Here is a 15408-nt window from a genome sequence, read left to right as displayed (position 1 = left end):
CCACAGGTGCATACCCGCGGGCTGCGGTGCTGGCCTGGGCTCCTGCCACGTCACCGTGGAGCAGCAGCAAAGACCAGGGCTGTGAAGTGCAGGCCTGGCTCACAAGCCCTGATTCTTCACGAACTTCAACCCTTCCATTACTGTTTTCCTTAAAATACACTCTCAAGCCCCGCTACACGACCCATCGCGCTTCAACAACGCAAACCAGGAGGGTCTCGGTGCCGTGAGAAAACCTGCCACTCAGAGCCTCCTCAGGAAGAACCAGACAGCAAACAGCACCTTCCATGGGGCAGAACCGGCCCCTCCTGGAGCCCTGCAGCCCCTTCCGTCACAACGGGGCCTCAGGCACATGGGTTTCTGGAAACCAGGGGTCTTGCTTGCAACCTTGAAGAAGCTTCCCTGGAAAGCAACCCTGTGTGCTGGGCAAAACGTACTTTCAGAAAAGGAAAATACAAGGAAAGAAGAAACAGAAGGAAGAGAGGGACGGAGGAAAGGAAGGAGCAGGAGCAAAAGGGCCTGGGGCTCAGGAGAAGGCTCCACAGCAGCGCCCACAGGCATCTCCCAGCCAGCCACCTTACACCCTGGCATTCTAGGCCCTCTGAGTTCAGGGGATAAACGACAAAGGCCACCCTTACCCATATTCAAAATCTACGTGAAGACACCTGTGCTACAAAGTATGGGCGTACAGCCAAGTAGAGAAAAGGTGGCCCTAACCAGAGAAACGCAGAGGGAAGCTGTCTGCCACAGCCTTGGCCCCAGGTGGGCTGAGGCAGAATGAGCCTGTGTAGGAAGAACAGCTCAGTCTGGGTGCCCGCGGCTTGGGCACCCCCACCCAGGGCACACGGGGAAACCTGGGGGGCTCCAGGGCCTCCTAGGTACCCACGAGCAGATGCTGGAGAGGAGGTGGGCCCAGGTGGCCGCATGGGCAGACACAAGCCAATGCACTGGGTGCAGGGCCAGGTAGACACAAGGACACAGCTCCCACCTCAGGTCACACAAGGTCAATTCCAGGTGGACGAAACCTCCAGACACATGCCAGCTGGATTTCAGCCCCTGGAGGAGCAGCTGGGGTGGGTGCTGGGAGCAGGACCTGAAAGAGCGCCGTGCTCCACAAGAGACACCACGAGGCTGGGGCCTCACTGGTCTCATCCCCTCGGCCGGAGCAGCGGTGGGGAGCCAAGGTCAGCACAGGGCGTCCTCCACAAGCCGTGGCCAGAGGCGCCGCTCCAGATTAGGGAGGTCTGAGAGAAGCCACACTTTGGGAAAACCAGGGCTGAGAATAAGAGGGCAAGAAACAAGGCTCGGTTCCTCCCACCTCACTGCAGATAATGGTGTCGAAACCACATAGAAAATGTCCTGGCCGGGTGTGGTAGCTCATGCCTGTAATCCCAGCACTGCGGGAGGCCAAGACAGGAGGATAATCTGAAGCCAGGAGTTCAATACCAGCCTGGGAAACACGGTGAAACCCTGTCTTTACTAAAAATACAAAATTAGCCAGGCATGGTGGCAGGTGCCTGTAATCCCAGCTACCCAGGAGGCTGAGGCAGGAGAATCGCTGGAACCCGGGAGGCGGAGGCTGCAGTGAACTGAGATCGCGCCACTGCACACCGGCGTGGGCGACAGAGCAAGACTCCGCCTAAGAAAACAAAACAGAAATGTCCTCACGTCCCCAGAGACATGGACAAAAGCATCTGGGAGTGATGAGGCTTTAAAACTGTTCAGCAGGCTGGGCGCGGTGGCTCACGCCTGGAATCCCAGCACTTTCAGAGGCTGAGGCAGGTGGATCACTTGAGCTCAGGAGTTCCAGACCAGCTTGGGCAACATGGCGAAACCCCACCTCTACTGAAAATACAAAAACTAGGCAGGCGTGGTGTGCGCCTGTGGTCCCAGCTACTCAGGAGGCTGAGGTGGGAGATCACCCGGGCCCAGCCGGTCAAGGCAACAGTGAACCCTGTTAGTGCCGCTGCACTCCAGCCTAGGCTGTAGAGCCAGACTCTGACTCAAAAAAAAAAAAAAAAAAAAAAATACCCCAAAAGACCTCTTCAGCAAAAGCAACTGCTTCAGCAAGGAAGACGGAGCCACCATGGGCAGTCCGGGAGCCACCACGGGCAGGCCGGGCACAAGCTCCATGGATACGGGAGAAGCCTCACAAGGTCCTGCGTTTTTTAGAAAACACTGCGGGAGTGAAAACTGGGCCACAAACAAGACGCCGGCAGCACAGGCAACATTTAGCAGATGATGAGAACACACAAGCTGCTCCAATGAACCAAACACACAAGCCAGTGGAAAAAATTCTAAAAAGGCAAAAACAAAACGAAGTTTACTGAAGAACAAGACCTGAATGACTATAACAAACATTCAACTTCGTTAATATCAGGAAAAGGCAAAATCATAACCCATCAGACTATACTCCCCCAGCAGACCAGCCAAAATCAACACAGGCAGCTCGGGGCACGGACGGCCCACGGGGTGGGAGTGTCCTCTGTGGAGCTGTGGGAAGCAGCCACGTTACACGGAAACCACACAGTGCCAGCGGCAGCATGGAGCGCAGGCCCGGCCCCGGCCCAGAAGCACCTGTGTGGCGGTGTGGTGAGCACGGAGGCAGCGCAGGCCCAGCACCGGCCCAGAAGCACCGGTGTGGTAGTGGTGTGGTAGGCAGGGCGGCCCTGTTACATGTAGCCAGTGGCTCATGCCCACATCACAGCAACCCCCGGATGCCACGCCTCAGAGAAACCTGTGATGATAGCAGAGATGGGCAGGGGAGTCTGCCCATGAACAGAATGGGAGGTGCAGTGGGGGGACAGTCAGGAAGTGCAGAGAGCTCCCCTCAAGCTGAGCAGGTAAGGGGTCCAGCCCCCCATCCCAGCGCCTGTGACAGGGCCAAACAGAGGAGCGCTGGGCTTCCTCCTGGCTCCAAGAGGCCAAACCAGGGAGGGACTGCGGAGTGCAGGACTGCCCAGGGGCCAAGGAAGGCGCACGGGGTGAGCAGGAGTTGGGGGCCTGGGCCAACACCTCTGGGGGGCTGAGGAAGGGGCAGGGGCTGAGCAGGAATGGGAGGCCTGAACTGACACCACTGGGGGACTGAGGAAGGAGCGTAGGGTGAGCAGGAATGGGGGGCCTGAAGTGACACCACTGGCAAGCACCCTTGTCCGCAGCTCCCCACGGAGAACGGAGTGAGCAAGCGCCCAGCATGGGGACCTGGAATTCCAGACAGAAGCTCCAGGCTGTGAGCACCCCCGGCTCCGAGTGAAGGCCCCCAGCACAGAGGTGGGGCCATCCCCTCTGTTGGCAAAGGCCTGTGAGACAGACGGTAATTTTCTTCAGGGCTGGAAAGGCGACGTTTCTGGAAGATCCGCTTCCACCGTTGAGAGGCTCACACACATCTTCTAGGTGAGATGGTGCAGCCTCACCTGCTCTCACCCCCGCATCCTAACCAAGCGGGACCCCCCAGAGGCTGTGAGCCGCGTGTGGAGGGAGCCGCTACCTTGAGGTCCCTGTGGATGATGGGCGGCTTCTGCCGGTGCATGTGCTGCACGGCACGGCACGTCTGGTAGAAGATCTTCAGAACCGTGTCGCACGACAGGGGACCTCGAGACTCCATTTTCTTCAAAAATTCCACCAGCTGCCCTAAAAGAGAATGAAACTCACATGGAGGCAGGAGAACAGGGTCTGGAGGCAGGGAACCTAACGCTGTTTCACTTGGACTTCCCAAAACTAAATGGAAAGGAAAACTCTAACTTTTCACACCTGAGTAACAAAAGGACCAGAGGTGACTCCCTTTGACCTTTTCTGCCTGGCAGATGGGAAATTGCCTGACTGCAGGTCTCGTCTTCGTTTGCAACTTTGTAACTTCAACCTTGCCTCCAATCTGATTCCGAATCAATCAGATGTTTGCACAGGAGTGTGACCTTCTGGTTGGCTGCTTTCTGCAACCATCAGGCTGATGGCAGGTTACCACTTCGTTTACATGAGGTGAGCACGAAGTGGCCAGTGGGAAACCTCTGGGGGTATTTGGACCCGAGAAAATTCTGCATCCAGGTCCTTGAGCAGCTGCTCGGGCCACCCCCACGCTGTTGGGTGTACTTTCGTTTTCAATAAATCCCTGCTAACGTTCTTTTGTTGCTTCATTCTTTGTTTGGCTGGACGTTTTGCCCAATTTGTTCAAAACGCCAAGAACCTGGACAATTTGCAGTCACCACCCTCTCCTGTTAACATCACCATGGAGCTATTAGTGCTCTGCCCTCCCTGGCCCCAGGCCACGCTACGGACTCCGCCACGCCAGGCCACGCTACGGACTCTGCCACCCCCAAGTCACGTTACAGACTCTGCCACCCCCTAGGCCACGTTGCAGACTGTGCCATGCCGGGCCACGCTTCAGGCTCCGCCACACCCCAGGCCACATTAGACACTCTGCCATGCTGGGCCATGTTACAGACTGCGCCACGCTGGGCCACATAGCCTTTTCCAGCCACAGCCCCAGTCGAGCTCACCCTGAGTGCCGCTCCCACCTTTCCTTCAGCTGCTGCAGAAAGGGCTGTGGGTATGAGGATGCCCACCACAGCCCCGTGTGGGACCACCATCCAGCAGCAGGGGTGGGCCTGGAACAGCCCCACAGTCAAGTCACAGAGCAGAGGCCAGGGGGCAAGACGCCCAAGCGCCACCGAAGCAACAACCACATCGGCATCCCAGCAGCTGAGCCTGCGAGCCGTGAACGTGAGAACCACATGGGTGTCCCGGCAGCCGAGTCTGCGAGCCGTGAACGTGAGAACCACATCAGCGTCCCAGCAGCCGAGTCTGCGAGTCGTTAACATGAGAACTACATCTGCGTCCTGGCAACCGAGCCAGGCGTGTCATTAACATGGACACAGAGAGAGATGAGTACAAATACACAAGTGCTCAAACCTCTAAGTGAACACTCCGTGTCCTTAGACGACAAACGATCATTCTCACATTCACACAGTCTCAATGCCTGCACGCGGCCCACACCCCAGGGAGCCTGTCCTGCCGTGGCTGGCACCTTCCAGGTACCCCTGCCCTGGCCCAACCAGGAAACCAGGGGTGTGGAGCCGGGACGCATGCAGGGCTGAGGACCTGCTGGGGACCAGAGCATTCACACTACCAGTCACCCCAGCACCCCACGTGGCCCCCACAGATGCGCAGACCCAACCCATTCTGCTCCTACCCTGATCTTACCCTGGGTCTTGCCCATCTCAGTTGGCCACAGCCCACGTGTGGCATCACCCTGGAGCCTCTGCATCCTGTGCTCCATCTCTTCAGCCCCAAGCTCCTGCCTCTGTTCTCTACCCTCTGCTCATCCCACTCCACGCCCCAAAGGCCACTACCCACGCAGCCCCAGAGCCAAGGCCAGCACCACCACCCACGGAACCCGCACCCAGGGTCTCCCCCACGCTGCCAGAGCTTGTGTCCCCAGCCACACCAGCCTCCCTTCCTCCCGGCCTCAGGACCCCTCGCACGCTGCTTCTGCGGCCAGGATGCCTCCCAGACGGCCCCTTCTGCTCACCTCCCAGGGAACCAACTCTGCCCAAACCACCGAAACGTGCACCCTTCTCCTGGGACTCATTCTCCCCCTGGCTCTTTGAGCCACCCAGCGATCTGGCGTAGGCATGGATCAGCTGTGTCTGGCGAGTCACTGAGCCCCTGGTGCCTGCACACAGCAGAGCATGCAGCTGACTCAATCCCACTGACAACGAAGGCATGGCGTGAGAGCAGGTTGGGACCCGCCACAGCTCGGGCTGGGCGACGCTGGAATCGACTCACACACCGGACCCGCCTGCGTGCCCCCAGCAGAGCCCAGCACTGCCTCCGCCTGCCATGGAGTCTCCAGGCACCCAGCTGAGGGGCCCTCCCACTCCCCCAGCTCTGCCAGCCCTGGCCCTCAACCCCAGGTGAAAGCCCTCCCAGCCCTCACCACAGCTCCCTCAAAAGCTTTGTGCTGACCCTCAGAGAAACAGGGGGGCTCTCAGGAAAAATGAGGGGCACTCACGGGAGGAATAGGCTGCTTAGAAAGAGAGGAACAGACCCGGGAGAGGCAAGGCCAGGCCAGGGAGTCAGAACGGGGTGGGTTGCCCTCTACGCTGGCTCCAACACCATGGATGGGCGAGTCCGTGTCCGCGGTAACCGGCCTCCCTGTTCAGTGCCTCATTCTCAGTGAGAATAAATGGGGTTTTCAAAAAAAATTCTGTATGTGGCCAAGTGGGGAACGGCTACGTGGCTCTTCCCTGAGAGTGCGTTGGAGGGGCTGCCTCATGTGAGGGGCTAGGCACATCCCCGGAGTCCGACCTCCAGGCCTCTAGCAAGCCCTGTACCTGCAGCTGCACGGGGGAGCCCACGTCCCTCCCGCTTCTCAGAGATGCCTCGGCTCTCCCCTGGCATAGCTGTGCCATCCACAGAGCCTTGCAGCTCTCCAGCCGCACACGCTGCTCCAGACAGGGAGTCCTTGGGAGTGTGCTGGCAGGGTGCGCAGGTGTTAGTTTGCCTCATGTATTTATGACTTGAGGGGCTGGGCCCGACCCCTCTCCTTCCCACACTACCCCATGCAGGAGCAACGCTGAGCCGCTGGCTCCGGCCCCACCCCCGCCACTCCCTTACGCACACTATCCTGGGAACACACTGGATACCAAGCAGCTTCAGTTCTCACACATGTCCTGCTCAAGCTTTCCAAAGCCGGGATGTCTAGAGCCAAGATTTACCCCTTGCAAAGGCTTTCTGCTCTCCCAAATGACAAGCAAGGGACATACACAGAAAAACATCCATCACTAGACCAACAGGAAGCCCCATCTGGCCTTTATTCAAGTTGCCCCAAGTGTGCTGGGCAGAGGGTGGGGCAAGGCTCACACAGCAGGCAGGCTGCAGCCGCAGGAAGAAGCCCACGGGCCTCGAACAGAAGACGCAGCGATGCATCCACACCAGGAAAACCGAGCAGCCTTCTGGATGGCATGAAGCGGCCGCGCTGTGTGGAAACACACCTGAGCAGGGCGCTCTCGCCAGCGATCTCAGCACCTCAGGAGGCCTCAGCGGGAGGATCACTTGAGCCCGGGAGTTCAAGACCAGCCTGGGCAACACAGTGAGACACCATCTCTACGAAAATACAAAACTTAGCCAGGCACAGTGGCCAACACACCTGTAATCCCAGTGCTACAGGAGGTCAAGATGGGCGGATTGCTTGAGCTCACGCGTTCAAGACCAGCCTGGCAACATGGTGAGACTCTGTCTCTAAGAAAAATTTACTCTTTAAAAGGCATGGTGGTGCACGCCTATAGTCCCAGCTACTCCAGAGGCTAAGGCGGGAGGATCGCTTGAGCCCAGGAGTTTGAAGCTACAGTGAGCTATGAACCATTGCACTCCAGCTTGGGCAACAGAGCAAGACCCTGTCTCCAAAAAAAATATGCCTGATAATGGTAAATTTTTAAAAAGGAAAATTATATAAAGTAAAATCCCAGTTTTATAAGCACCCATACAACTCTGGGTTGTTGCTGGGTTTTTCTTTTTTTTGAGATGGAGTCTTGCTCTGTCACTCAGGCTGGAGTGCAGTGGCATGATCTTGGCTCACTACAACCTCCGCCTCCCGGGTTCAAGCGACTCTCCTGCCTCAGCCTCCCGAGTAGCTGGGATTACAGGCAGCCGCTACCATGCCTGGCTAATTTTTGTATTTTTACAATACAAAAGAGACAGGGTTTTGCCATGCTGGTCAGGCTGGTCTCGAACTCCTGGACTCAAGTGATCCACCCACCTCAGCCTCCCAAAGTGCTGGGATTACAGGCGTGAGCCACCACGCCTGGCCTAACTCTGTGTTATTTGTATTTTGTCAGTGAGCACGTATTCTTTTATAATGAAAACTGACAACAAGTAACACCACGAGCGGGAGGCCCTATGGTGTGACGCGTGCGCTGGAGGAATCTGCATCCTGCCGGTTTCAGCACCTCCCAGCTCTGTGGGAGGCCCTGGAAGCACAGCCCAGGAGCTGGTGTCCAAGCCCAGGGACATCCAGAGAAAAAAGTGCCATGGACAACAGAGACTGACAGACAGACACCTCAACCGACCACACAAAGCAGCCTTGACGAGGCCTTGGTGTACGCGCAGGAAGGGCTGGGGGTGGCGTGTCAGGGATGGGGGAGACAGCCCAGCACGGACTGCATGCACACATGGGACGGGCTGGGAGCGATGTGTCAGGGACGGGGGAGACAGCCCAGCACAGACTGCATGGACGCACGGGACGGGCTCGGAGCGACGTGTCAGGGGCGGGGGACACAGCCCAGCACAGACTGCATGTACGCACGGGACGGGCTGGGAGCGACGTGTCAGGGACGGGGGAGACAGCCCAGCATGGACTGCAAGGACGCACGGGAGGGGCTGGGAGTGACGTGTCAGGGACCAGGGAGACAGGGATGGGGGAAACAGGGACAAGAAGGACCCAGCACAGATGACACAGCACAGCCTCACCAAATCGCGAGGATCTTCTCAGGCGCACAAACAGCGGTGGCCGTCATGGAATTTCTCTCAGGCCGTATAAGGTTATGAGACTTTCTGGTCTTGATGTCTGGGACTTTTTTTTAAATGGTTAGAAAGGAGAGAGGGAAAGCCGCCGTGGGACACGCTCAAGTCTGGGGAACCCCACGAGCAGGAAGTGGACAGTGGATGCCCCCTGTGCTGCCTTCAAATTTTCCCCAGGTTTGACGTTGCAGAACACAATGTTGAGAAACATGAGCGGCACATCCCCACAGTGTCAGCTGAGGAACTGAGGCTACCTGGCAGCATCTCCTTAGCCCTCAGGCGACTCTGACCGCCTCCCACCCCCGAGACTTCTCGGCCACGACAAGCACCCATTCGCCACCCACATCAGGACAACCCTGGCAACAGGCGCTGGAGGGCCGCAGAGGGGCCTGGGCCAGCTAGCAGGCGTGGCACCAAGGAAGGGCCAGGTGGGGCCCCCAGGCAGAGGAGCATGGGCAGAGCCAGGGGCCCGCAGGCAGTCAGGTCTCACCCAGCTCCGCCCAGGCACAGCTGCAGAGAGGAGACCCTGCCCGACAGGGCACTCACAGGTGCAGTCGATACGTCCAAGCAGCTCACACCCCACAGTCCACCCTCCCTCACTCAGCGCAGGGCTACCCCAGCATAGCACAGGGACACCTTCCTCGGCAGTACAGAGCCCCTCCGGCTACGCGCAGTCCTCCCTCAAGCTCAGGGCCCCCCAACTAAATGCAGGCCCCCCCCCCACCAAGGGACCCCCACCTCCCCACAAAAGGTCCCCCCACCCCACTAAGTGCAGTCCCCGCTCCACTAAGCACAGGGCCCCTTCCACGAAGCTCAGGGCCCTGCTCAGTGCGGGGGTTCCCCCTCAGCTCAGAAACCCCTGCTCTCCCTCCATTTCTGGACACACGCCCCTCCTGCCGCCCCCTCCACTAACCTGCTGCCTCATCTCTACCTGTCCCCTCAGGCCTGCGCCAGCCCGCATGCAGGAACAGCTCCTCCTGGCGGCTGAGCAGGGGCTGGCTTTGGACGACAGCTCTCACGCGACTACAGGTGCCCTCTCCACAGGCTTCCCTCTGTGGGGTTCCCTGCCCCTGTCTCTCCTGCTGCTCCCAGCCTCTCCTGTCCCCACTCTCCCTGCCTGGGTGACAGACGCAGGGGAGCCACCGGTGTCACTACCCCTCAGTGGCCAGGCCGCAGCTCTCAGGCCTCCCCGAGTGCCCAACTTCCCCTCACCACCTGGTCCAGGAGCTCTGGAGGGCACCGGCACGAGGCAGGGGCTGGGGGTGGAGCTGCACTCCCAGGCACAGGTCTTGATTCCCCTTTGCAGACACAGCCCGAAGCTCAGCAAGGCTAGGCCGGGTCTCAGGCCAGTCAGCGTGGGCTCCAGTGACACCAACATAACATCCCCCGCAGTCACTCACACAGCCCACTCGGCCCCTAGGACTCTCCGAAAGCACCACCCCAGTTCGCTGGCCCCTCTTCCTGTCCTGCCCAACGGACCACGAAGTCGTTCTGCCATCTTCCTGGGCTCAACCCTCATGAGGTTGGGCACCCACAGAGGGACCTGGAGTTGTCCACCTCTACAGCCTGTCCTCTCCTCGCCAAGACCCCAGAGCCCCTGACGAGGACAGACAGCAGCACTCCTCCACCCCTGCTCAACGCCACTCACGGAAGGCCACTGCGCTCCACCCCGCTGGGAACCCAGAGCCCTGAGAAGGACAGACACTCCTCCACCCTGCTCAACGCTGCTCACGGAAGGCCACCATGCTCCACCCCGTGCTGCCACTGGAGACGGGCAGGATGGGAGCCCGGCTCTCTGGCAGCCCGCAGCACTGCGAGGAGACAACACAGGGGGCCCACCCAGATGGTGGGAGCTCACGGGGCATCCGCGTGGGTCTCTCACAGAACTCCTGTCAGACAGCTGCCCGCGCTTCCCGCTAAGACCAACACAGCTTGAGAGAAGGTGCTGGGCATGTCTCACAGCCGTGTGGCCGGGTTAGGAGGCACCAGGCCGGCCTCCGCTGGGTCAGGAGGCACCAGGCCGGCCTCCACTGGGTTAGAAGCACCAAGGCAGCCTTCACAGGACGTTACCTTTACAGAGCTCTGTGAGCAGGAGGAACTCAGCCTGCCCCGTGTCCGACTCCTCTTTTCCTATGGATGCTGCAGAACAAAACTGTACGATGTTCGGGTGGCCGGAAAGCTTTTTCTGCAGTTGTCTTGTTAAAGGAGAATGTGCAGAACCATGTACACAGTTCCGTGTGCTTAAAAATAAATGTACACAATATTAAGACACTGAAGTCAGAATACTTGAATCGAACCCCCTTACAATTTTAGATGTCAGAGCGGAAGATGAGGGAGAGAGTGGTGGATGACCACGAGCACAAGAAAGGCAGACAGAGACAGGAGAAGCCGCAGGAGAGGGCAAGGACAAAGGCAGGCACGTCGGCCACACACACCTGACCACAGCGACACCAAAGCCCATCCCGCGCCCAGCAGGCGGAGGCAGGGCCTTCAGGGGCTGTGCGCAGGGAGGCTGTGGAGCGGCCGTGTCCACCTGAACCCACACTCAGGCAGTCAGCAGGCTCTCTGAGTGAACAGAGCTAGGAGCGGAAACACAAGCAGTCTGAGGGCAGTCACCGGCCCATCCCCTGCGGTGAACTGGCCCATCACTGGGCAGGGAGACCTCTTGGATAGGAACAACTCCATTCCCAACACTTCTGAAACTTTTGACTACTACCCTGGCAGTAAGAAACAGAAAAAAACTGCTTCTTACTAGAAGTCGCCTACAGATAAGTTTGGTAAAAGCAAAAAGCCGATTTTAACACATGAAAGACAATGTCACAGAGTAGCCTCTTGGTCACTGGCGGCCACGGCTTGACACAGGCCTGTGCCTGCCAAAGCCACTGTGCTGGCTCCTGGTTCCAGGAAAAGGATACCATGAAGCAAACTTCTTGAATGATGGCTCTGTTCTTTTCCTCTTCATTGGATAATAGCCTCTGTATCAGGAAACAGCACACACAAAAGATAAAAAAAAGTTTACCTTCCCACTTCACCCGATGTGTCATCTCAGACATAAGCAGGTGAGAGAGCAATGCAATGCGTCCAATACAGCTCCCCCTGTTTCATGCATTTCCACCTTTGACCCAAGTAAAAACATGACAGGGGATCAAGACCCTCGAAAGATCTTTGTGATCCAAGGACACAAGAAAAGGCAAAAACGGGAGCCTTTCCTCCAAACAGGCCAGAGTAAAATGAGACAGACAAGAAGGCAGAGCGGAGACGCTCTGCAGACACGGGGGCGGCATGCGTGCACACCGCCAGAACAGGCCCACTTGTGCCCGCTCTCAAAGGGGGGCCACCCTGGTGCCCAGCATGGTGACAGCACATGGGACCTTCTTACGTCTCAGGCCAAAACCACACGGTACAGACCCTCCCACAGTGACCCCTATTTACAGACATGCTGTCAACACATATTTCTTACAAGCAGCTTTTAAACTCCTTGTATTCATAGAGCCCTTATTTTGGCACATGGAGGCCCAGACCTCACCGTGAGGTCATCCCAGCACAGCCCCGTCCACACGGCAGGCAGGGCCCACAGGAGTGCGAAGCCCAAAGCCGGAGACCAAGGCTCCTGCAGCACCCAAGACTGCTGAGCTTCAGCCGATAAAAGGGACAAGTATGTCCGGGCTGTAAAAGGAAACAAAGTAAGTAACAGGGACGCATCCCTGAAAACACTGTCACCAGAGAGTTCCCTTATATCCGTCAAACAACCAGAGAAGGTGTTAAATAGTTCATTACCTTTAATGCATACTCTCTGCCACTCCCCACATCTTGAGCTTCATACACAAATGCAAACCCTCCTGAAAATTAAAAAGACTTGTCAGTTTAACGCTATGATTTTATTTAACATACTAGGCTACAAAATTCCTTCACTAAGTAAAATACAAATTGACTTGTGGCTGTGGCCAGCAGTTTTCTACAAAACATAACGGCCCCAGCATTACCGCTACTCCCAACCCGGCCCCAATGCACAGCCCCACACACACAGCCCAGTGTGCACGGTCCCCACAGCTTACGCACTTTTGATTTGGGATCGGCGTTTACCTGACGGTTGGTGCTGTTATCGCCTGTGTTTGGTGCATTTTGATGGTTGCTTAGCGTTACCCCACGCGTGATTTGGGATGTTGTGGCGTCCCCACTTCACGATTGTGGATTATAGCGTTGGTGGTGATTTGCCGCCTGATGAGTTAACGATCACCGCGTTGCGGTGGGTTAACGATCACATCGATACGTTCCAGTTCGCGTTACGTATACGATGGTGGATTATGCCGTTCAATGCTGCAGTAGTGGTTAGCGTTACGTGCGCGTTGGTGGTTATGCCTGATTACTCACCTGTTGAGTTGTGAATTTTGGTTAGCGCGTTCACACGCGTTGGTTGGTGCCACACACCTGATCCCGGGTCGATACGCGGCCCAGCGTGCCACATTCCCTCACATATTTGCTTGTTCTGGCCCACTTGCATTTGGTGTTACCCACATTTACATGCACAACCCAGTGTACATGGCCCCAGCGTGCGAACCCCACACAACCCCAGGTACCGACCCCCACAGCGTGCGGTCCCCACACAGCCCCAGCGTGCCGCGGTCCCCACACAGCTGGCGTGCGGCCCCCCTGCAGCACAGCCCCGGCGTGTGGCCCCTGCCGCTCCAGCGTGCATGGCCCCAATTGCGGCCAGTGCATACACCACTGCCTTTCACTTGCTCTACTCCAGAGACAGAAACGAGTAACCTAAGAACGGAGGTCAACAGAAGGGAAAAAACAAAACCACAAGCAGTTCTCTAAAGACAAAGGAAACTGATAAATTCTAGACAGACTGATCCAGAGAGAGAGAGAGAGAAAGAGGACAGATCACCAATACCCAGAACAAGAGAGGGGACCTCCTTTTCCGACGCCCAAAAGAGGAAAAGATATAAAAGAGAATATGCACCAACATCATTCACAAACGTGGACCCAAGAATTCTTCATAAAACAGCAAACCAAGCCCAACAAGACATCAAGAGCAGACTTGGTTTAACACTTGAAAATCAATTTAATTCTATTGTTTTGGGGTCTAATTTGCTTAGCTTTCTTTTAGCTTTCCGCAGTGGAAAAACCACATCATGCAATTTGAAACTCTCAGCAAACGAGGAACAGAAAGAAACCTCCACGGCCTGATAGACGGCATCGTGAGAGACCAACAGGAACGCTGCATTTGATGGTGCAAAGTCAGGTCCTCCCCTCGAAAATCAGGAAGGAGGCAGGGATCCACGTTCTCACCACTGAGGGTCGACACTGTGAGGAAGTTCTCGCCAGCACCATCAGTCAAGAAAAAGAAATAAAAGGCATCCAGAAAAAGAAAGAAGTAAAAATATTTTTATCTGTAGAAAATCTGGTGAAATCTACAAAAGAAAAGCTACTCGGAGGCCGAGACGGGCGGATCACGAGGTCAGGAGATCGAGACCATCCTGGCTAACACGGTGAAACCCCGTCTCTACTAAAAAATACAAAAAACTAGCCGGGCGAGGTGGCGGGCGCCTGTAGTCCCAGCTACTCGGGAGGCTGAGGCAGGAGAATGGCGGGAACCCGGGAGGCGGAGCTTGCAGTGAGCTGAGATCCGGCCACTGCACTCCAGCCTGGGCGCCAGAGCGAGACTCCGTCTCAAAAAAAAAAAAAAAAAAAAGAAAAGCTACTGTAACTAATAAACGCATTCCGGAAGGTTGTCGGGTTGTGGAATGTAAGAGCAACGTACAAAAACCACCTGCGCTTTCACATGCCCGCGGTTAGGCAGAGATTTTTTTAGATAGAGCACAAAAGCATGACCCATAAAAGAAAAATAATCACAAATGGACTTCAGGAATTTCTGCTTTCTGAAATACACTGGTCAGAGAATGAAAAGATAAATCACTACTAGGTTTTGCAAATCATATACCTAATAAAGGACTTCTATCGAGAAAATATTTTAAAAATCCAAGTAACAACAACAATTTTTTTTCTTCTGAGACGGGTCCTACTCTGTCACCGGGATGGACTACAGAGGAACTCTCACAGCCCACTGCCTCGACCTCTGGGCTCAAGTGATCCTCCCACCTCAGCCTCCCAAGAAGCTGGGCTACAGGCATGTGTCACCACACCCGGCTAATTGCTTTATTTTTTGTAGAGACGAGGTTTTGCCAAGTTGCCCAGGTGGGTCTTAAACTCCAGGGCTGAAGCCTCCCGAAGTGCTGGGACTACAGGTATGAGCCGCCACGCCCAGAAAACAACAGAATTTTTAATGTGCAAAAGATATGAATAGACACATCACCAAAGACATACTTGTGACAAGCACACAACGTGTCGCACCACTGCCCATGAGAGACATGCAAACTGAAGCTGCTAAGATAGGACTCCACACTTAACAGAACATCTAACATTTAAAAACCGCCCAGACCAAGTGCTGCTGAGGATGTGCAGCGACTGGAATGCTTACGCACAGCTTTTGGAAATGGAAAATGGTACAATCACTCTGGAAAACATTTTGGCGATTTTTTTTTTTTTTTTTGAAACGGAGTCTCACTGTCGCCCAGGCTGGAGTGCAGTGGCACAATCTCGGCTCACTGCAAGCTCTGCCTCCCGGGTTCACGCCATTCTCCTGCCTCTGCCTCCCAAGTAGCTGGGACTAGAGGCACGGGCCACCATGTCCAGCTAATTTTGTTTTATATTTTTTAGTAGAGACGGGGTTTCACTGTGTTAGCCAGGATGGTCTCGATCTCCTGTCCTCATGATCATTGGCGATTTCTTAAAAAGGTTAACATAAACGAACAATCCAGCCCTGACATTACGCTGCTGTGTATTTACCCAAGAAAAATGAGGGCACGCGTGTGTACAAAGACTTGTATCCAG

At 56.1% G+C, this 15408-nt stretch overlaps 1 protein-coding gene across 5 annotated transcripts in view; it reads right to left on the bottom strand.

Annotated features, from left to right (window-relative positions):
* Positions 1 to 15408, bottom strand: part of GAK (cyclin G associated kinase) — an 81867-nt gene that overhangs the window by 51833 nt on the left and 14626 nt on the right. For 3 of the 5 annotated variants that reach the window (XM_031664806.1, XM_031664809.1, XM_031664807.1), the window contains exons 2-5: positions 12289 to 12350; positions 11427 to 11486; positions 10582 to 10696; positions 3485 to 3627 (exon numbers count right to left, since the gene is read on the bottom strand). In XM_031664806.1, the coding sequence (XP_031520666.1) occupies positions 3485 to 3627; positions 10582 to 10696; positions 11427 to 11486; positions 12289 to 12350 (380 nt within the window). Of the gene's footprint in view, positions 1 to 3484; positions 3628 to 10581; positions 10752 to 10946; positions 11406 to 11426; positions 11487 to 12288; positions 12351 to 15408 lie in introns of those variants that run through there. The other 2 variants (XM_031664810.1, XM_031664808.1) reach the window with 2 other exon arrangements.

The sequence above is a fragment of the Papio anubis genome, chromosome 3 (assembly GCF_008728515.1).
Source record: "Papio anubis isolate 15944 chromosome 3, Panubis1.0, whole genome shotgun sequence".
NCBI lineage: Eukaryota > Metazoa > Chordata > Mammalia > Primates > Cercopithecidae > Papio > Papio anubis.
This window is presented reverse-complemented; position numbering and strand designations above follow the sequence as displayed.